At 37.9% G+C, this 23,473-nt stretch overlaps 1 protein-coding gene across 3 annotated transcripts in view; it reads left to right on the top strand.

Annotated features, from left to right (window-relative positions):
- The window catches only part of CSF2RA (colony stimulating factor 2 receptor alpha subunit), a 61,149-nt gene that overhangs the window by 18,455 nt on the left and 19,221 nt on the right, over positions 1-23,473 (top strand). For 2 of the 3 annotated variants that reach the window (XM_027859468.1, XM_027859470.1), the window contains exons 1-6: positions 3,095-3,197; positions 17,039-17,145; positions 19,982-20,118; positions 20,744-20,873; positions 20,983-21,109; positions 21,196-21,371. In XM_027859468.1, coding sequence (XP_027715269.1) covers positions 17,058-17,145; positions 19,982-20,118; positions 20,744-20,873; positions 20,983-21,109; positions 21,196-21,371 — 658 coding nt within the window. In that variant the 5' untranslated portion in view covers positions 3,095-3,197; positions 17,039-17,057. Of the gene's footprint in view, positions 1-3,094; positions 3,198-17,038; positions 17,146-19,981; positions 20,119-20,743; positions 20,874-20,982; positions 21,110-21,195; positions 21,372-23,473 lie in introns of those variants that run through there. The other variant, XM_027859469.1, reaches the window with a different exon arrangement.

Raw genomic sequence — 23,473 nt, 5'->3', positions numbered from 1 at the left:
AGTCAAATCAGATTAGGGGAAAGAACTAAATGCAGGAATTTAATTCATAGCAAAAATAAGAAAGAGGTAATAATGAATACCAAGAGTTTCTGCACAGAGTTCAGGTTAACAATTGAAGGTAATTGGGTCAGAAGATTTCCCAAAAGAAACACATTTATTTACTTCTGATGTCAGAGACTTCTTTATGACATAAAAAACTGGGCACACTTAGAGACCCCTCCCTTGCATGGATTATTACCCTCAACCAGCTGTAACCAGGGAACAGTAGTAGTGGGCCCCTCCCAACAAAAGCCATCAGCTACCACCTTTCCAAGAACTCAAGGCTTTACAATACTCAAAACTTTTTAAAACTTAGTTTAAAATGTAATAGATACATTATTTCATATTCAGGAATGGACATAGAAAGGACTTACATCTCATCTGCTAATCAATAAATGTTCTCCTGAGTAGCCAATCCTCCCCATAAAAACAAGATCAGGACCACTTTGTTCCCCATCATTTACCTCACAGGTCTTGCCAGGAGTTACTGATTACTATTCACCATTACCCTTTCCTTTGGAGCTCCTTGGGCAGAGGTAAATTACTCTTTGAAGACCCTACTCATTCCACAATTCTGCCTCCTATAGTTCTCTAGCTCTACCACTCTGCAGTCGATGGCATTTGTCACCTTCCCCAGGGGACCAGCCTTCTAGCAGTTGTCCTGTATGGAGAGCCTACTCTGAAGAATGTCAAGGAGCTAAAAAGAAATGATCATTTCTCCAGGGGCGGGGAACCTGCGTCTTCGAGGCCACATGCCACATTCAGTGCGACCCTTTCACTGAATCCAAACTTCACAGTACAAATCCCATTAATAAAAGGATTTGTTCTGTAAAAACTGGACTCAGTCAAAATGCCACACTTGAGGACCTAGAGGGCCACATATGGCCTTGAGGCTTCAGGTTCCCCACCCCTATTAGACTGTTCAAATAAATCTTTGTTTTCAAGTCTAGGTTGGATTATGGCATGTTAATATAGTGCCATGGTTTGTTTAGTGGGAAAAGCAGGATATTTTAAACATAACAACACACACTTGAACCTTAATTCTGTCATTTACCTATGTGACTGAACAAGTCACTTTTCTGCATCTCATTTTTCTAGTACACTTTGCCAAATCTAATAAGATGAAATTTAATAAGGATAAAGTGAAGTTTTATACTTAGGCCCCCCAAAAAAAATTCCAAAGCAAAAAAAAAAAAAGATGGGGAAAGCAGGACTAGACATCAGTTTATCTGAGAAAGAGCTGGGGATTTTAATGAAGGGTTAGCTTAATATGAGTCAATACTATGATATGGTAGGCAAAAAAAGAAAAAGACTAAAGTAAGCTAGGGTACGTTGAGAGACATAGTATCATGAGTAAGGAGGCAATAACCCTATAGTACTCTGCCTCTGACAGAATACATCAGAAGTACTTCCTGGCACATAGTAGGTATCAGTCGGTATCAGTCCAGATTCTTGTCAATTGATCAGTTTGGAAGACACCATAGTTTCAGAGAATTCAGGTAAGACAACAGCTGCACTGACCCTTATCCTGAATTTCGTCCCGAATACTTTGCATGCATTTTCCAAATTAGCAGCCAGTTGTCCCCTTTTGACCCAACACTGTTGTTCACCACCTTCATGCACATCCACATCCACACACAATAATGCACAATTGTGTAATGTTCTATGGGCTCTAGGCTCATACCAGCCTTGGTGTTTGCCAGGATGCTATCCCTACTTGGCTACTACTTGTGAAGAAAGTCTAAACTCAAAAAATAAAATAAAAAACAAATCACAAAAAAAATAAATAAATAAAACAAGCCCTCAATATGTAACCTCTGTGTCAGAGGCTTCTTCTTGATATGTGTGTACATATGTGTGTACATGGCTGTATGTACTCTTTGGAGACCTCTGATGTCTCAGGTTCATTGTCTTTACTTTAACGGAACCTGTCAATATTAGTATTTGGCACCAACTCTCTTTATAACATTTAGGTTCTGAACATTCAGATTCACAAGAAGAGGTAGTGAAAACACAAGTGTTAGATATATTTACAGATAATGCTGGCCTTGGGGTTAGGAAGATGTGAGTTCAAATCTGGCTCATTCACTCACTAGCTGTGTGAACCTGGGCAAGTCACTTAACCTCTTTTTTGTTTGGTTTCCTCATCTGTAAAATGGGTATAATAATAGCACCTACTTTGCAGGATTGTTGTGAAGAGAAATGAGATATTAATTCTAAATCACTTAGCATAGTGCCTGGCACATTGTAAGTACTACATGAAAGTTGTTTATCACCATCATCATCATTATTATTAGGCACCAACTCTCCTTATAAACATTCAAATTCACAAGGTTAGGTACTTAGATTGCAAGTTTTAGAAAGGTCTACTGGTCTTTGGGTAGGTCTACAGAACCACAAGAGTACTCAATTGTTCAATTTGAAAGCTAGAATACTCTTTGATGGAAAAAGTTAACTGGGGAATGAAGAAGAGTTCAAGTCAAAGCTAAAAGATAGAAATAGAATGTCGGTGATTAAAGGAATCATCAGTTGATGTTACACAGACACAGACCCGGTGGACTTAAAATAGCATCTAAGGTGATAAAGTTAAGAAAGTCAATCAATTACATATGGCGCTTTGAGAGATATTTCACCATAAGTTAAGCAAGCTGATTGGATGGCTCCTTCCACTGTAGCCTTCTGGTACGACAGTCTGCCAAAGCCCTTACGTGGGCAGAGAGCTCTGCATTTTTTCAAACACTTTCGTGACCATTATCTCCCTTGATTTGTGACCATGTTTCTTCTTTGTTAAAACTATGGAAATAAACTCTGTATATATGAATGTGTGTGTGTGTGTGTGTGTGTAGGTGTGTGTAGGTGTGTGTGTGTGTGTGTGTGTTTGGAAAGGTCAGGAGAGGAAAGAATCATTCACAAATTCATGGAATAAAAAGAAATCATCTGCTTCATTTGGGGTTGTCATTATAACCAATGAGGAGGAGAAATAACTTAGGTTTCTTGAGCATGGATGAGGAAGTTCAGAAAGCACTCTGTTGGGGGTGGAGAGACCAAGAAAGAAGAACAGTGAGTCACTGTGGGATTAAAACACTTAAAAGAAAGCTTCTACACAGAAACAGCCAGGAGGGAAGAAAACTGAAGCAAAAGGAAAGACAGTGCTAATGGTAAGTCAATTCCTATACAACTTGATATCATACTATATGGACATATTGCAGTTGTTATGGATATAATGAGTTTCTTCTTTTGAAAAATGAAGGGGTTATATTAGATTACTTCTAAGATCTCTTTCAACATCAACGTTCTTTAAAGCTATATGAAAGGTTCTTTGAGCAGAACTTCTAACTATAAATTTGGTGTTTGTTAGGAGCTGGAAATGGAGAAATCAATGTCTCAATGCAAATAGACCATGGAGAGAAGGAAAAACGTGAAATGAAAAATTGATGGTCTGGATCTGAGTTTCAATAGGAAATTACTATTTTGAAAATCTTCTCTAAGAAATAGAATCTGTTTCTGAAGTGGTTTGCCAGGTAGACAGGAAGCTTTCTTCTGTATTGAAAGATATTTCTGATTGAAATGTCATCGCATGCCCTTTGATTTTGTGTTTCTAATTGTGGTGATAGATTAGGGCTGATAGATTCACACTCTTGCCTGTCTCTCTTGAAATCAATAGTAAATGTCTGGAAGCTGATTAGCTGTAAAGCCAAGCGGTCTAGACAAGGGTTGAACCCAGAACGGGAAGCTGTTCTGACAACCTGAACCCTTCAACTCTGAAAGAATTAATGGTAACTGTTTACTTGGCATATTTACATTGAGTGATTCCTGTCAGACAATATCACTGTACCCAGAGCAGCAATATTGCTGTGGTCACCCAAAAGTTCCTTTAGCATCTTTGGTCATGGGGTATAGAACTCACTGCTTTTGGTAGAGTTTCCTATATTGAAATGTCATTGGGAAGTTGTTGCAAATGGAGAATAGTAAAGGGAACTGGGAGTGGGGAACAGAAAACCAAAGAAAAGGGAAAGAAAACTCAGGGAAACATAAAAAGTGAAAGAAGAAGAGAAAAAAAGGTGGTTAGTGAAGGTGTAGGAGTTCAGAAAAAAGGATCATAAAAATAACCTAGAAGGGAAGAGGAGGCAGAGGCTAAGTAAAACATTTGTAAAAAAAATGTTACTATCAAAGTAAAAAAATGCAAATATAATGGCTAGATAATAATTTGAGAAAATATTAAGGGGTTTTAGTGAACTGAAAGACCAATATGTGTCATAACAAACACTACAAACAAACAAAAAGCAATGGGTAGAAGATTCAGACACAAATTTAGGCTCCACAGATGAGAAAACAACCCAACAGTGAGCACAATGTGCAATGCTTTGCTACAGAAGGTAGGAATTGAGTTTACTAATCTTTCACTGGTGTTCTTCAAATGGAATCTGAATGACTATTTTAAGGGACATTGTAGTAAAGATTCCCATTCAGATGTGGGATTGGACTAGATGACCCTTTGCAACTCAGAGATATAACAATTTTGTAAAAAACTGAGGGCAGAGGAAGATCCATTTAAATTCTAGCATACAAAAGGTGATAGCATTGAGTGTACTTAAAAAGTTTTTTTCATACCAAATCAATGGCTCAAATTCTCTATGGAACAGAAGTGTGGCCCGCAGATTACCACCTTGAGACTTCTCCAAAACTGGCTTCTTTACATACATACATACACACACACACACACACACACACACACACACACACTTTTACATTTACTTTCTATGACCCTGGCAGTTCTGACAAAGGCATTCATTGTTGTACTCATTACAACCTATGTTCATGTAGTTATTATAACTTCCACATTTTAAGGAGATATAATTTCAGTTGTGTGGGTAGTCTTCAACGTCAAAAAATCAGCCAGTCCACAAGCATTTATTAAGCGTTTACTACATACCAGGCCTTGTACAAGGCACAAAAGATGCAAATAGAAAAAGAAAAATAGTCCTTGACCTCATGGAATTTACATCCCAATAAGGGAAGACAACACATACCTGGCAGCTGAAAGGGGTATAGTTGGGGAAGGAGGGATATTGGAAAAAGAAATTCAAAGACTTTGGAATCCTGCACCCACAACAAAGCAGACTATAGCCCAAATGCCCCTCTCCAAAAGTCATCACCCTACAGACAAGCTAACGATGATGAGCTTCTACAAATCAATCAAGGCCATTCCCTTGGATGACAGACATCCAGGGCCACTGAACCTCTTCTCAAAGCTTTTCTAGCTTGGCAAAATCTTTGTGTAAGGATATGAGCATAAAGCACTTTTCAGACTTTGATGGGAGCCGGTTAGAGACAAGGTCACTGACTCTGCTACTGGTTCAGTTTTGTTTTAGTCCCTTCACATGCAAATGAAGCCCATTAAAGTCTACCAAAGCTTCCTTTCTTCCAGAATAGTTTTTGGGATCCCAGACTCACCTCCAGATCACAATAATCCATTTCAGCAGGATGTGAATAGATGTTATTGTAACATACATTCAAAAAGTAGAAGATTCCCCTGAAAGTCACCTATAGTAATCATATGATGTTCAGCAGTAGACCTACAAGCCTAAAAGGCTTGAACAGATAATGTCAAGCTTATGCTACTATTTTCAGCTGGCTTGAATTATTTCTCAAGAGGGCCTAGTCTCCACAATGAGATCTTGAAAATAAACTTCCAGCGTATGTCCACTGCATCAACCATGCAAGATAACAGATTTTTCCCCAGGTAGTATAGATTAAATTTACTCCCATAAATCACTTTACCTTTAAAATCTTACCTTTTCAATGAAAAGAATGCTGGATTTTTGAGCTAGAGAACCTGGATCTGAATCTCAACTCTTCACTTACTACCTATGTGACTCTTGCCCTCACGTTCCTTAGTTACCTCTAAATTTGTGATCCTATGATTTTCCAAATTTGGACACTAGATCAATGGATCTATTTCATCAATGTGAATACTACTGGAGCAGTTAAAATTTTACCCACACTTCCTCATTCTCTGTAACTTGTCCACCTTCTCCCATAAATCATCCATAGAATAGCCAATCAATGTGCTCAAAGCCTTCCTCTCAAATTTGGGACAATATTTGGGCACTAATACAGAATTCAAACTGTCTGTTATCCCCCACACTTAGCTAATCTCCTTTTTCAATTATATATTTCTTGGTTCCTGCTTTTTATATTGCTTCTTGGGCATCATTGGTAATACGCTACAATCTATTTATACCTACTATATGTTCTTCCATTACTCTTTGAGTCTCCTGTGATTGTGATTTCTTTGGATGCTGTAGTATTCCATGATGTAAAAGCATCGCATCACTTGGGGGGGATAATATTGATATCAAGAAGATAGATTTCTATTTTAGGGAATGGCTTGGGATCAGAAAAAGTACTATCAATCTGTGAAATACAATCCAGCCTGCTCACTTCCTATTATTTAATTCTAGGGGCAGATCATTATGTATTGCATTATCTTTCTATGAAAATATGTACTAGGGGCAGCTAAGTGGTACAGTGGCTAGAGCACCAGCCCTGGATTCAGGAGGACCTGAGTTCAAATGTGACCTCAGACACATAATACTTACTAGCTGTGTGACCCTGGGCAAGTCACTTAACCCCCATTGCCCAACCAAAAAAAAAAAAAAGAAAATATGTACTAATGCACCAGTTCATCCAACTCAAACAAATGACATAAATATGATTCCAGACAGTACCCAGATATTATCAATCCTTTAGCTCTGAGTCTGTGTTTGGGCACTCTCTAGCAAAAGGACATTCTGTAGAATCACAGAATCTCAGGGTTAGAAGACTTCTCAGAGACCATCCAATTCAATCTATAACTGAATAAGAATTCTTTCTACAATATGGCTAATGAATGGTCATCTAGCCTTTGCTTAAAGCCTTATAGTAAGGAGGAACTTGCTCCTTCCCAAGGCAGCCCAATCTACTTTTATGAGCTCTTATTGTTTAAAGTTTTTTCCTGACATCAACAACAAAAGTACCTCTTTCCACTTTCCTTTAATCAATCAGCAAACATTAAGTACTTACTATGTTCCAGGCCTCTGTGCCAAGCAGAATAAATTTAATTCCTTAGCCATTAGATGCTTGAAGACAGCCAATCTTTACCCAATTCCTTGAACTAATCCCCACATGTCACCATTTGGAGACCTTTCACCAGCCTGGACTGCTTACCACCTTAACAATTTCCCTCCTGAAATATGTGACTAAGAATTGAGATGTGTTCTAATGATTGCCGAGTATAGCAAGCCCCACCACATGTCTCTCTTAATGCAGCCTAAGAAAGCACTAGATTATTGTAGCTTTATTGAGGGTCATATCTCACTGTTAATTCATTTTGAATACCAATGTGTTAAAAATCCTTAAATCTTTCTCAAGTGAGATCTTGCTCCAGTCTGTCTCAATGGAAGTCTTCCCCAAAATCACTACTTTACTCCTACAGCCATGTTGGCATCCTTTCAAACTCTAAAACTGTGATTCTATGATCTTATGGAGAATCTCTTACTGGATTTGATACTTCTTGTAAGTTTCCTTATTTACATAAGTTTTCATTTGTGTAAATTTTATAGAAAGTGAATGACTGTACATTTAAGAAGAAAGGAAACTAGAAATGATCAGGCTTATGAAATGCATTAATGGATAACAAGTCAGGCTGACTAACATTCAATCCAATGTACATTTCTCTGAATCACAGATTAAAAGAGCAGGAAAGAACCAGAAATAGTATATAGATGGGACCTGAGAGGTCTCATGGTCCAATCCCCTCATTTTAAAGATGACAAAATAGAGACCCAGTGAGGCTAAGTGAGTTATACAAGGTCATGATGAAATTAGTGGCAAAGCTAGGATTCGAACCCAGAATGTTAGGCAAGTCTAGTGCTCTTTCTGTACCCTACTACCTTCTTATGAGGAGTCAACAATCTAGAGACAGGAAGTGATGGCCAATAATGTTACTGAGAACTTGCTCTGAAATGCTCAGAACTGTGTAGGATACAAAGGGCTTGGGAATTATCCTCAGCAAACTTTCAAAATATTTCTGTAAAACCCACATCAATTAATCAACCAATCAACAAAAATTTATCAAATGTTTCCTGTGTGCCAAGCACTGTATTAAGCTCTTGGCCATACAAAGAATAGTAAAAACTATTCTTTCCCTTAAGGATCTTGCATTATAATGGAGGAAATGTCATGTAGAAAAATAGATATAGATGTTCCTAAGGGCAGCTAAGAGAGGCAGGAGGTAGAGAGCCAGGCTTGGACTCAGGAAAATTCATCTTCATGAGTTCAAATCTGACCTCAGACACTTTCTAGCTGTGTGACCCTGGACAAGTCTCTTAACCCTGTTTGCCTCAGTTTCTTCATCTGTAAAATGAGCTGGAGAAAGAAATGGCAAACCACTCCAGTATCTCTGCCAAGAAAATTCCCAAAATGGGTCACAAAGAGTCAGATACAACTGAAACAACTGAACAACAACAATATTCATGCCAAATTGGTCAAGGTAATCACATGGGGGAAAGCTACTATTTGCTGGGAGTGGGGGAGGAAGAGTAGGAGCAGGAAAAGTCTCATGCACGAGTGACCAAGCTGAGTCTTGAAAGAATCCAGGGGTTCAAAAATGGAGGTTAAGGAAAGAGCATTGCAGGCATGGGGGCACCCAGTGCAAAGACTCAGAAATAAGACTTAGGATATTTTGTGTGAGATCAGTATACTTAAATGCACGGCAGCTAGGTGGCACAGTGGATAGAGCACTGGTCCTGGAGTCAGGACGACCTAAGTTCAAATCCATCCTCAGACACTTGACCCTTAACCACCTGTGTGACCCTGGGCAAGTCACTTAACCCCAATTGCCTTGCAAAAACAAATGAACAAACAAGTTTACCCTCAGACATTTACTAGCTCTATGACCCTAAGCAAGTCAGACTTTATGTGTCTCAGTTTCCTCATCTATAAAATGAAAATAATAGAACCTACTTCCCAGAGCTTTTGTAAGGATAAAGTGTAAAGCATTCTGCAAAAAAAACAAAAAGTAGTATATAGGGGCTAGCTACTTGGAGGGGAAACATGTGTTAGAAGACTACAAAGACAGAAATGGACTAGAAGACAGAATTACAAATGACAGAAGAGTTTTTCTTTGATATTAGTCATAATAAGGAGCCACTAGATTTTATTATTTTATTTGTTTATTATTTATAATATATAAATATTATTATTTATAAGGCAGTGACATGGTCAGATCCATGCTTTAGGAAAATCACTGGCAGCTGTGTGGAAGATGAAATGGAGAAGGGAAAACTGGAGTCAGGGAGACCAATTAAGAAGCTACTGTAATAGTCCATAATAAGGACTCAAATTCTGGTCTGTGAGTAGGAAAAATAAGATATTTCCAATAGATGTTGTGGAAGGAGAATCAACAAGGCTTGGCAACTAATTGGAAATGTAGGATGAGGAAGAGTGAGAAATTGAGGCTGACATAGGTTGACACAGGTTGATAGCCTGTAACATTGGGAGGATGGTGGTACTCCAGGAAAAGAGGGAAATTGAAAAAAAGGAAGACTTGAAGACAAAAGATAATGAGTTCTGTTTGGGGCAGGTTGAGTTTGAGAGGCCTACAGGACATCCATTTCACAAAGTCCAATAAGCAAGTACAATTAACATTACAAAGCAAATTGAACTTAAATCACTTCTTGGGACATTAAAAACCTTTCACAGTCTGGCTTTGACTTATCATCTCAGTTTTATTGGCATGATGGCAAGCAGAGTAGGAATAGGAAAAGTCTCTTGCACAAATGACATAAGCTGAGTCATGAAAGAATCCAGGGGTTCTAAAAATGGAGGTGAAGAAAGAGTATTGCTGGGGCAGTTAGGTGGTGCAGTGGATAGAGCTCTGGGCTTGGAGTCTTGAGTTCAAATCCAATCTCAGACACATGACACTTACTAGCTGTGTGACCCTGGGCAAGTCACTTAACCCCAATTGCCTCACCAAAAAGCAAAAAAAAAAGAGTATTGCAGTCATGGGGGTCACCCAGTGCAAAGACTTAGAAATAAAACTTGGGACATTTTGTGTGAGATCAGTATACCTGATTGCTTGGCAGCTATGTGGCACAGTGGAGAGTGGTTCAAAAGCAGATCAAATCAGCTAGGGAAAGTGGAGAACATAGAAAACAGAAAGATCACAGTCAGACCAAGCATGCCTGCTCCATAAGAAAGGCTTGAAGATTATATGCATTGTATGGTACCATCCAGCAGAAGCTTTACTGTAATGCTAATCTTGCATTTATATATACCCTAAGGTTTATCAAGTGCTTTCCTTATAATGATCCTATTAAAAGTATGAGTATTATTGACCCTACTTTACAAATAAGGAAACTGAGATTCAGAGAAAGTGAAAGTTTTGTCTAAGGTCTCAAACCTAGTAAATGGTAATAAGATCAGAATTCAAACTCAAGCTCTTCTGACTCCAACATTTTGCTCTTTCCATTATACCAAGGGTCAGCAAATTATTATTCGTGGGACAACTCACCACCTTTTTTTTTTTTTTGCATGACCAGTGAGCTAAGAATGCTTTTTATACTTTTCAATACAATATTTAAAATACAATATTTGATACGATATTTTAAAATGCAAAAACCATTCTTAGCATCTTGCTCATACAAATAAGTGATGGACAGGATTTGACCCTCCACCTACCCTATACTATCAATCAATCAAGAAACATTTATTAACACCTACTATATACCAGACTCTGTCCTGAGATGGGGGAAGGTAGGTGGCACAATAGATAGAGTACCAGGCCTGAAGTCAGAAAAATTAATCGTCATGAGTTCAAATCTGGCCTCAGATATTTAGTAGCTGTGTGATTCTGGGCAAGTCATTTAATCCTGTTTGCTTCAGTTTCCTCATCTGTAAAATGAGCTGGAGAAGGAAATGGCAGACTACTTTAGTATCTTTGCCAAGAAAACCCCAAATGGGGTCATGTAGAATCAGATACGACTGAACAACAAAAAATGTACCAGGCACTGTGCTAAGTGTTTGGGATACAAAAGAGGGAAAAGTCAGTATCTGCTCTCAAGGAGCTCACAATCTAATGGAGGAAACAACAAACAAATACATGTAAACAAAACATATATAGGATAAACAGGAAATAATCAACAGAGGGAACACTAAAATTAAAAGGGGTTGGGTAAAGATTTCCTGTAGAAGATGGCATTTTAGTTGGGACTTAAAGGAAGTCAGAGAAGCCAGTAGACAGAAATGAGGAACAGTCAGAGAAAATGCCCAGAGTCAAGAGGTGGAGTATCATGTTCATGGGATAGCCAGAAAGCCAATGCCATTGGATCACAGTACATGTCCAGGAATAAAGTATAAGAAGACTGAAAAATTAGATGGGGATTAGGTTATGGAAGGCTTTGAATGCTGAACAGAGTATTTTGTATTTGATCCTGAAGGCAATAGGATGCAACTGGAGTTTATAGAGTAGGAGGGATAGGAGGGTGGTGACACAGTCAGACCTGTGCTTTAGGAAAATCACTTTAGTGGTTGAATGGAGGATAAATTGGAGTAGAGAGAGAGTTGAGTCAGGCCGATCCACCAGCAAGGTATTGTAATAATTCAAGCATGAGGTGATGAGGGCCTGCCTCCAGGATAGAGGCAATGTCAGAGGAAAGAAAGGGGTATATTGGAGAGATGTTGCAAAGGTGAAATCAACATGCCTTGATGACAAGTTGAATATTTAGAGTCAGAAATAGTGAGGAGTTGAGTTTGACTCCTAGGTTGTGAGTGTGGGGAACTGGGAAGATGGTGATGCCCTCTATAAGTAAGAGGGAAAGTAGGAAGGTTAGGGGGAAAGATAATGAATTCTGTTTTGGGCATGTTGAATCTACCCTCATGAACTATACCATAATGTGACTTGGTTTGTGACAGGCATGTAAATGACATTTAAAATCTTTACTTACAAAAAGTAATATTTAAAAGTATCTCCCATTGTACCTTTAACCAAACTGCATACTAGATGGCTGCCTGCTATGCCTTTTCTTAGTTCCAGATCTAGTTCAAATAAGCAAACAGAAATCAGGATGATAAAAAGGTAACCTTGAGAACAGTGAAAATAACACCTACAATAATAACAAGTTACCAGGTATAGTTCAGAGAAACAGTATGGGGTAGTTCATAGACAATTAGGCCTTGGAGTCAGGAAGACCTGGGTTTAAGTCCCACCTCTGACAAAATATTGGTTATGTGACCCCGAGCAAGTCACTTAATCTCTAAATGCCTCAGAATATCTGCCCTGGTAGGGAAAGTTTCATCACTTGGCATTCCCTGTACCAATGAGATTACAGTAAAGGAAGGAAAAGAAGGAAAGAAGGAAGGAAGGAAGGAAGGAAAGAAGGAAGGAAGGAAGGAAGAAAGGAAGGAAGGAAGGAAGGAAGGAAGGAAGGAAGGAAGGGGGGAGGGAGGAAGGAAAGAAGGAAGGGAGGGAGGGAGAAAGGGAGGGAGGAAGGAAGGAAGGGAGGCAGGGAGGGAGGAAAGGAGAGAGGGAAGAAGGAAGGGAAGGAAGGAGGAAAGGAGGGAGGGAAGGAAGAAAGAAAGAGAGAAAGAGGAAGGAAGGAAGGGGGAAAGAAAGAAAGAAAGAAAGAAAAGAAAGAAAGAAAAAGAAAAAAGAAGGAAAGAAAAGACGAAAAGAAAGAAAGAAATCAAATAACAGGAAGAAAATCCAAAAAAGTCAGTAACAGGGAGGTCTGCTGGAATTGAAAGGATAGAGCAAGATGATTGATTAAAGTTTCAAGGAAAAGTTAGTCCCCAAGATATCCACAAGATCTGAAAGAGGTGAGGTGAGTCAAGCAGGAGAATAGACAGAGGCAGGAGACTGGCAAGGAGTTTGATGTTCTAGCATCGGTTGATTTTATGCTGTTCAGCCTAATGATTCTAATCTTAGTGAGCCTGACCTAGAAATCTGCAAATGATTCTAAAGGACAAAAGCCGCCTGGCAGTAAGTAGGAGCAATAAGCAGACACTATCATCTGATGGGGAAATGCTCAATTCTTATCTCCCATTACTCTTCTGGATCGCTACCTCTCATTAACTCTCTTCCAATAACCCTCATCTCAACCCAGGCTGTTCTACTACTTGTCCCCCAAACACATATTGTACATTCCTGCCTTTATGTCTTTGCTCACACCATTACTCTCATCCTCTCTCTGCTTCTCCACTGATCTACATTCTATCAGTTCAAAACACAACTGCTTTTATGACCCAGGCATTAATGCATTCATCTCAGTTCCTAAAAAAGGCAGTTCTACCTAGCAGCTTCCTATGAACAGCAGCAAATGGATAAGGCATCCTCCTAACTCTGCATTCATTCTCCCTCTTCCCCTTCCTTTTTTTCCCAGACCTCCTCTTCCATCTCTCCTACCTCAGCCTTCTTTTTTCTTTAATCTTATTTTTAATTTATTGAATAAAGCAAACATTTCTATAACACAATACAATAAAAAAGATGATTTCACATGAAACTGCAAATCTACTATGCACAACTTACTATTCCTTTCAAATATACAACAAAATTATGTAAATTTCTTTTTTTCTTCCTTCTCCCCCCCACAAGATAGCTACCATTGGACATAAATTTCATATATACACACACACACATATATGTATATATACATACATATATATACATATGTAAATTATTCTATACATACTTCTATTTATCAGTTCTTTCTCTGGATGCGGATAACATCTTTCTTCCTGTGTCCTTTATAGTTAACTTGGGTATTTATAATAGCCAAAATAACTTTTTCACTCAAGGTCATTCTTTTTTTGTTTTGGTTTGGTTTTTATTTTTATTTTTTAATTAATTTATTTATTTTTAGTTTTCAACATTCACTTTTACAGGATTTTGAGTTATGAATTTTCCACCCCTCCTTTCCCTGTCCCTCCTCTCTTTCCCTCTCTCCAAGACAGCATTCAATCTGATATAGGCTATACATGCAAAATCATATTAAACATATTTCCACATTAGTCATGTTGTGAAAGAAAAATCAGAACAAAAGGGAAAAACCACAAGAAAGAAAAAAAAAGAGAGAGAAAAGAGTATGCTTTGATCTGCTTTCAGACTCCATAATTCTTTCTCTGGATGTGAATAGCATTTTTTATCATGAGTCTTTTGGAAACTGTCTTAGATCATTGCATTGCTGAGAAAAGCTAAGTCTATCAAAGTTGGTCATCGCACAATGTTGCTGTTACTGTGTACAATGTTCTCCTGGTTCTGCTCACTTCACTCAGATCAGTTCATGCAAGACTTTCCATATTTTTTTGAAATCTGCCTACTCATCATTTCTTATGGAACAATAGTATTCTATTGCATTCATATACCACAACTTGTTCAGCCATTCCCCCAATTGATGGGCATCTCTACCATTTCCAGTTATTTGCCACCCCAAAGAGAGCTACTATAAACATTTTAGAACATATAGGTTCTTTTCCTTTTTCTCTAGTTATCTTCAAAATAGACCTAGTAGTAGTATTGTTAGGTCAAAGGGTATGGGCAATTTAATAACTCTTTTGGCATAATTCCAGATTGCTCGCCAAAATGGTTGAGTCAGTCCACAATTCCACCAGCAATGAATTGATGTCTCAGTTTTTCCATATACCCTCCAACATTTGTCATTCTCCCCTTCTATCATTTTAGCCAATCTAGTAGGTATAAAATGATATCTTGAGGTTGCTTTAATTTGCACTTCTCTAATCAAAAGATTTAGAGCATTTTTTTAAAAAATCAAAAGCAATTCAAGAAAATTATGAAAAGAAAGTCAACTAGTTAGAAAGGAACATACAAAATCCTAAGGAAGTTAACTTCTTAAAAACTAGAATTGAGCAAGTGGAATTGAATGATGTTATAACACACCAAGATATAATAAAACTAGAAAAATAGAAAAGAATATGAAACATATCATTAGAAAAACAACTGATCTGGAGAGTAGATCAAGGAGAAATATTGTAAGAATTGTTGGCCTACCTAAAAGTTATGATCAAAAAAATAATTGGATACAATATCACAAGAAATTATTAAGGAAAATTGCATGTCATGCAATCCCATTTTAGAAAATCTTTATGGATTCTAGAAGTTCTAGAAAAAGGTAAAATAGAAATTGAATGAATCAACTCATCCTCACCTGAAAAAGATCCTAGGAAGAAAACTTGCAGGAATGTCATATCCAAGTTTCAAAATTCCCAAGTTAAAGAGAAACTATTGCAAGTAACAACAACAAAAAAAATTTAAATACTGCAGAAAAATAATCAGGATTTCACAAGACCTAGAAGCTTCTATACTAAAAGGCAATAGGTCTTGGAACATTATATTTCAAAGAGCAAAGGAACTGGGGTTGCATCCAAGAATAACTTACCCAGCAAAGTTGAGTATAATCCTGAATTTTTAAAAAATGGACATCTGATGAACTGAAAGACTTTTAGGTATTTGTAACAAAAAGACCTGAATTCAATGGAAAATTTGATATAAAAGATCCAGAAGAAATATAAGAAAATCATTAAAGACTAATTATAATGCATGATTAAAGTCAAACTGTTTACTTATGATTTGTGAAAATGTTATTGTTAGTAATAAGTATTAATTATTATTATTATTAGCAATAGTATTCTTAAAACTTTTAACATAACTAAAGTAGTTTGAAAGAAATGCTGTGGCTGAGTTGTGTATGATGGGGTGATTCTTAAAAACAAAATTGGGTAGGAAAAGGAAAAACAGAACAATTATCTCATACAGAGGAAACAGATGTGGGTGAGGGGCTGGTAATATTGGAACCTTACTCTCATCTGGGTTGAAGATGAAACAAAGTGTATATCTACCTGAGCCTTCTTGTACCTCATCTCTCAGTTTCCTTGTAAGAATTCTTTTGTAGTTCCCACAAATGTGGGGGCAATTGTTACCCCTGCTTTACATTTATTAAGAGCTGAAAGAAATGGAATAGACAGTAAATGTTTTTAGAATTCTGAAAAAGGAGGCATGACTATGCGCTATGCTAGGCAGGGAAGATTTAATTCATGGAGATAAAAGAAATGGAGTTGGGCCACCTACCTTTAGTCCTGGTCTTTGGGTTGGTGATGCTGACTCATAAACAACCTGTGGTTATCCTATCTGGGTAAGGTGTCCCCACAACTAAATTCTGACTGGGTCTATGTGAGGACCTTCAGTTACCATGGAAATGTGCCATGGCCTGTCTTCATGACATAACAGCATGAACACTCATTTTTTTTTATCAGAATCCAATTCTGTTGTCATGAAAACCTAGCCTGTGATACAAGTGGAAATCCTTCTCAATTATCAGTATGAAATGAGAAAACATTCAGATTCTTTATCCCATCTGTCAGAGTTGGATCAACCAAGGATTCAATGTTGTCTTCCATCATAATACCTGGTCAGTGAGACTGGCATTTTTAAGCTATGGAAAGTGAGTGAAGAGAACACTGCTGTTGTTCAGTCATTTCAGTTGTGTCCAACTGTTCATGACACCTTTGGGGGATTTTATTGACAGAGATCCTGGAGTGGTTTGCCATTTCTTTTGCTAGCTCATTTTACAGATGACGAAACTAAGGTAAACAGAGTTAAGTGACTTGCCCAATGTCATACAGCTAGTAAGTGTCTAAGGCCAGATTTGGTAAGTTTTAAAGATGAGTCTTCCTGACTTCACACCAGCACTCTATCCACTGTGACACCTAGCTGACCATGAAGAGAAGACTACTTCACCACAAAATAAATGGAGTTATTTCTCACAATGAAGACCAATGCTGGGTTTGGGGGCATGTGATCCTTAACTATTTGTGGGGACTAATTCAAAGCTCTCCTGAGTAGCCTATCTGGGGAATGTCCCCTGTACTTCTCATGGCTAGAAACATAAGGGAGAAGATGTTCTATAATCTCAGGGTATGCTGACAACTATTTCTTCTCTTTCAGTTCCCCAGTTCTACTCCTAATGGCCTACTCCATGGCTGATCTTGTGGCCTTTATTTGGACATTAGTATTATTGACCTCAGCATGCTGCCTGACACAGGAACAAGAGGGTGAGCACAGGATTATAATTAAGTGACTTTAGTCGAGTGTTCCTAGGGACATTAGCAAAGATCTGTGCAGTTTTCTTTATTTTATTTAATTTTATTTATTTGATACTGTGTTCCGTATCTATCTCACCCAGGCTCATAAATTGGATGCTGCTCATAAAACTAATTCCAATAATGATTTTTGTGTAAAAGGTTTAACCTCTAGTTTTTCTCACCTAGGTCAGTTTTCCTCTCCTTCAGGCAGCCCTGTGGCTGTCTACTCTAAGATGCTCACCATATTGGTTCTAGACTCAGTGAGGACACCTGAGCACCTTAGCCCACGACAGCTCAGAACTTCTAAGCTCAAACAATCCATCAGCCTTCCCAGCAGCAAGGGCTATAAATATATACCACCATGCCTACCTGAGCACAGTTCCATTTTATTAAATTGCCTTCAACTGGCTTCACTTATTTGCTACATATATTTCAGCAAAGACATCTAATGTGACTTATGGCATCGCAGCAACCTTACAAGTGAAATGTGCTTAACTGGGAACCACTATGTGGATTCTCTACCTGACACTGTAAGCAGTAGGTTAAATTCATAGCCTGTCTCTTAGAACTTCTAACCTAAGAGAGATCCATAAAGCAGCCGCGAATAAAGTCAATAATTGTGTGATTGTTGAACAAATGCCTACTTTTAGTAAATAGATCACAATTACATTATGTGGAAAGAATACTTCAAGTGTTTTTAGTATGGTAGAAAAGAGAATAAATTTGGGGAGTTAGACAAAGAATATCTTCTATATTCATAACAGTTTGTACTCATTAAAATGTCTTCTCTAATTCTGACCTTGGAGGAAGACTGCTAGATAAATAGAACAGATGTCAGTATATCTATTTGGAAACACATAGAATTTAAGTAAATTTTTTCAAGAACACACAGTGACAGCCTTAGGATAAAACCTCAAGTGTATTTACCCTTTATCCAGTGATTTTAATACAACACATTTATAAGTCAAGGAAGAGGGGGAAACCTCACAACCTCCTCTTTAAATTAGTTATGAAAGGTGGGATTTCAAGAATCCCCTAAAGACAAAAAGAAAGGAGCTGGGTGAGCTAGGATGGGGAAGCTGTTTGGGACATAGGATCTGGCTTGAACAAAGGCTCAGGAGCAGAACTGAAATGGTAGAGGCCAGTGAGTTCATTAGAGAGCAACCAACAAAAACTAAAGACAAATAATAATAATAGCTAACATTTATACAGCATCTACTATTGTACCATTAATAGGGTACTGTTGTATACTTTGCAATTATCTCATTTGATCCTAACAACAACCCTTCAAGATAGATGCTATTATTATCCCGCTTTACAGATGAGGAAATTGAGGCGGCGGGTAAGTGACTTGCCCAGAGTCACACAGTATCTGAGCCCAGATTTGAACTCAGGTCTTCCTCACTCCAAGCCCACTGCTTTATCCAGTGAGCCACCTAGTTGCCCAGCTAATGGGAGAGAAGTCAAGTAACACTGTCTATTATAGCCTAATAAAAATTTTGAAAGATGCTGATCTGTTGACCCATTGAAAACCACTATGAAAAGCTATTAATCAGAGGGTGTGACCACTTAAACAGAAGAGACCAGTAGAGAAGTCAATTTCAGAGGAAGCATTGAGAACAAGGAAAAGAATAGTGTATTTGTAGTTGGTAGAACTGGATTCAAATCTTGGTTCTTTCATTTACTTCTTGTGCAAATTTAGGCACATCACATTAACTTTCTGGGACTCAGTTTCCTCATCTGTAACATGAAAAGGTTAGATTAGCTACCCTCTAAGGTGCCTCTAAATTCATGATTTTATAATGTTTGGTAGGAACATAATATAGCCTGTAGTTCAAGAAAGAATCAGTTGTGAAAGTCTGGAGGAGTTGTCTGTGAAAGAGAAAGGGAAGCGTATTTTACAGAAGATGGTGGCAAATATTAACGTGAAAAAAAATAAGAGGGCAAAGAAGAGTTAATTTGGGCCACAACGATTTGTTTTTTTGCTTAAGGGTATTGGTAAAGTAGGTGGTGTTGCCAACTCTAATAGGAACATTGGGTAATGAGGGAAGGGCATAGATGAAAGATAACTTTTATCTTGCCACATGATATTTGAAATGCTGCTAGAGAAATCATTTAAATATAGCCTTTTCATGAGCTCAGCTGAGCATAGCAACTGGGTATATGTATTGAATGGAAAGGATGTAAGCACACCTAAATCTTAACAGAAGCAATGGCACAAGTTTGTACTCCAGAAACTGAGAAATTAGTTAATAAGAAGCATCTGAAGGATACGGTCAACGTATGTGAACAAAAGAGGGAATTACAGTATGGAACCTCCCCTGGAAGCCAAGGTTAGAGAAGACTTTGAGATCAATTTGGTGAATAACATTAAGGGCTCAGCATAGTTAAGCAGATTTGGAATTACAAAGGAATCCTTTTAATTTTAGCCATGTAGAAGTCACTGAAGACTTTAAAAGATATGTACAGTGGAAAGGATAGAAGTCAGATTGGAGGAGAGCTAAGGGAGTAAGGAACCGGACTCCTAAGAGAATGAGAGATGCTTCCCAAACTTGTAGTTGAAGAGGAGCTCATGCAGTGCTATATCCGATTTTTGAGAATCAGTGAAATTGGGGTATATTTTAATCTGGGGGTAAAGAATGAAAAGTAGAGGATGAAGGAGAAAGTAATTTTAGAGAGGGAGTGAGGACTTTTGGGGAAGCAGGAGAGAATGAGATCCTAGGGCAAAGGTTAAAAAAAATCATGAGTGAAAAGGAGAAAAGAGTTGAACTTGTGACTTCAAACCTCAATGAACAATTCCTTGAAGAACTTGCAGCCAAAGTACCAGGCCTATCAGTCACAACTGTGAAAAAAGATCTGAGGAAAATGGAGTTAACCTGGGACAACAGTAACAATACCACAACGCCCACTGATGTAAAGAAAACACACAATTCACCAGTGATGGTAAGCATGACTTCATGTCTATTTCCCTTTTTCCTCAGTCTCATCAAATGGAAAATAGGTGCTTGTGATACCTGTTGTTGTTGTTGTTGTTGTTCAGTTGTGCCCATCTCTTCATGACCCCATAGACATAGTTTTCTTAGCAAAGATATCAGAGTGGTTTGCCATTTTTTTCTCCAGTGTGTCATATTTTACAGATGAGGAACTGAGGCAAATGAGGGTTAAGTGAATTGCCCAGGGGCACACAACAGCTAGTAAATATCCAAGCCTGGGTTTGAACTAAGATCTTCCTGACTCCAGGGCCAGTGTTTTATCTACTGTGTCACACATCTGCCCCTTTGATACATGATGTTAGAGTAAAGCTATTAAAAGGGGGCTTCTATAGTTAACAGGACCTTTTCAGACATATATAACTTACTGTCCTTGGTTTCATCATCAGCCACTCAGAAATTTGACATGTCTTTGAGAAAAATATATCTTTAACCAAGTTTCATAACATGATTTACTCACAGCAAGACATAACTTAAACGAGGCAAAATAATACTTAGGAATAGTGTAAAGCTCCATTCCTTGATTCTACTAATGGTTACTATAAATATGCTGTTTTCTTTTTTGTTTTTGTTTTCAGGACAAGAACTATATCAAGAAATTTTGCTGTGGCTTTTCTAATTGTAATTTGAGTCATGAGGATATGTATATAGATTCTCTGACTATATATCAGAACACATCCAAAAAAGAACTCATTTTTAATGACACTGGTAATAAATCTTGAGTTTTAATTCCTTGCTTTTGTTTCCCATCAAGAATCAATATCAGATCTTATTTTAACTTCAAAATGCATTTTGTGTCCTTTCTGTATCTACCCAGGAGAAGATACAGCTGCAAAAAACTTCTCCTGTTGTGTTTACAAAGTTTATTTCATGAATTGCACTTGGACAGTAGGCAAAGCAGCTCCAAATGATGTGCAATATTACCTTTATTCACAGAATGCTAAGTAAGTTTTAACTGGAGATGAAAATCATTAGAATTATGGTGCAAGGTATTATATCCTACTAATCTGAAGTATTTGGTCTATTTCAGGAAAAAACAAGAAAGAGAATGTACTAGTTACATAAAAGATTCCCAGAAAAGGCATGTTGGATGTCACTTTGATAAACTTGATGGATTCATAGGCAAAGGTTACTTCCTTGTAACTGGTACCAGCAAAAGAAGAAAAATCAAAAATATTTGTCCTAAGACTTCACTACTTTCAATAGGTGAAAAGCAAATTATATGACCTTACCTATACAATAACCGTCAAAAGATATGTTCATATTGATAATATATTGAATGACTTAAACATGTAGGATTCCTCAAATGACAACCTGTTTTTTGACCAAGGAAATACAGGACTTCATTTCACCTTGGCAAAAATGCAACCACGGCATCTTTCTGTGCAATTGATTCTTTCTCATCCCATATATCCAATCATTTGCTAAGCCTTGTCAATTCTAACTCCATAACATATCTCAAATCTGTCCCTGTCCCTTTACTCACACAATCACTGCTCTGATTCAGAGTCTCATTACCTCTTACCTAGGCTATGACAACAGAGTCCTAGTTAGGCTTTCTGCCTTATGTCTATCTCTTCTTCAATCCAGGCTTAATACATTTACCACGTGATTTTCTTAAAGCATGGGTGTGAATATTCCACTGTCCTGATCAATAAATGCCAGTGGCTCCCTACTGACTGATTGACTTGGGTATCTGAACTCCAAGGACAAATGGGAGATATTCTGGTACCAATTCCTTTCACAGGGCTTGCCATAATTGGCACTGCTGTCAGAGCGTAGCCTTCATTCCATCTATAATCCCTAGATGCTACCACTATTTTCTAGCATTAGGGAAGGTTGAAACAACTGATTAAGCAATCAAACCATCAACAAGTGCTTATTTAGAACTTCCTATGTACCAGGAACTATGTTAACTGCTGAGGATATAAAAATAAAAATGAAATGATCTCAAGGAACTAACATTTTATTTGGGGAAACAACATGTATACATATAAGTGTATGCAAAATACATGAAAAGCAAATATGAGGTAATTTTGAGATGATGGCACTAGCCCCTGGGGAGAGAGGTGGATCAGGAAAGGTTTAATGTAGGAGGTGGCACTTGGACTGAACTTTGAAGGAAGCTAGGAATTCTAAGAGCTAGAGAGAAGGAGAGAGTATATTCCAGAGCTTGGGGAAAACCTGTGTACTAAAATGGGAGATGGAATGCTGTGTGTGAGAAAGCAGGAAGAAAACCAACCTGACTAAACCATTGAGTATAGGAAGGCAATAATAAATAATAAGCCTAACAAAATATATTGGAATCAGACGGTGAAGAACTTTAAGTGTCATACAGAAGACTTTGCATTTGATCCTCAGAGTCAATGGGGAACCACTGGAGTGTATTAAGCAGGAGAGTGGCATGGTCATAACCATACTTTCAGAAAACCACGTGGTAGATGCATGGTGGCTGGATTGAAGAGGGGGAAAACTTAAGGCAGAAAGTCCAATTAGGACACTGTTGTAATAGTGTTGTAATAGGTAAAGGTAATGAGCCCCTGAATTACAGTAGTGGCCATGTGAGAGACAGGGACAAATTTCAGATCCTCTGTGGAGTTAGAATTGACAAGGTTTAGCAAATGATTGGATAAGAAAGGATGAGTTGCACAGGTAGATGACATGGTTGCAAACATGTGAGACTGGAAGGATAGTGGTGTTCTTGAAGGAAATAATGAAGTTTTTAATAGATGTACATTTTGAGTGAAAAATGAGTTCTGTTTGATTTTGAGAATTCACAATATCCAAGCAATCATTTTTGATGTAGGACTAGAGCTCTGGAGAGAGACCAGGACTTAATATATAGATCTTGGAGTCATTTATGTAAAGTTAATAGTTGAACATAAGGCAGTGGATGAGGACAGAGAGAAAAGGGTTTGTTTTTGTTTTTTGTTTATTTGTTGCTTTGTCTCATGGACCCAGAAGACGTTTGATTTAACTCTAGAATTAAAAAGGGGAGAGAGAGAGAGAGAGAGAGAGAGAGAGGTGTGGAGATGTCCCAGGACAGAACCATGGATTATATCTACAGGAAGTGAAACATGGATAATGTTCCATTAAGCAGTGTCATGAAAACCCACAGAGGAAAGAATATCCAGGAATAGAGAGTGATTACATGTCAAATGTTGGAGAGAGTCCAAGAAGGATAAGAATTGAAAAGGAATTGGTGAATAGTAATTGTATGAATAAAGAGGAAGAAGGGAAGGGGGGAAGGCAGAAGGAGGGAAGGAAGGAAGGAAGGAAGGAAGGAAGGAAGGAAGGAAGGAAGGAAG

This window comes from Vombatus ursinus, unplaced genomic scaffold, assembly GCF_900497805.2.
Source record: "Vombatus ursinus unplaced genomic scaffold, bare-nosed wombat genome assembly UNPS02014168.1, whole genome shotgun sequence".
Taxonomy (NCBI): Eukaryota; Metazoa; Chordata; class Mammalia; order Diprotodontia; family Vombatidae; genus Vombatus; species Vombatus ursinus.
This window is presented reverse-complemented; position numbering and strand designations above follow the sequence as displayed.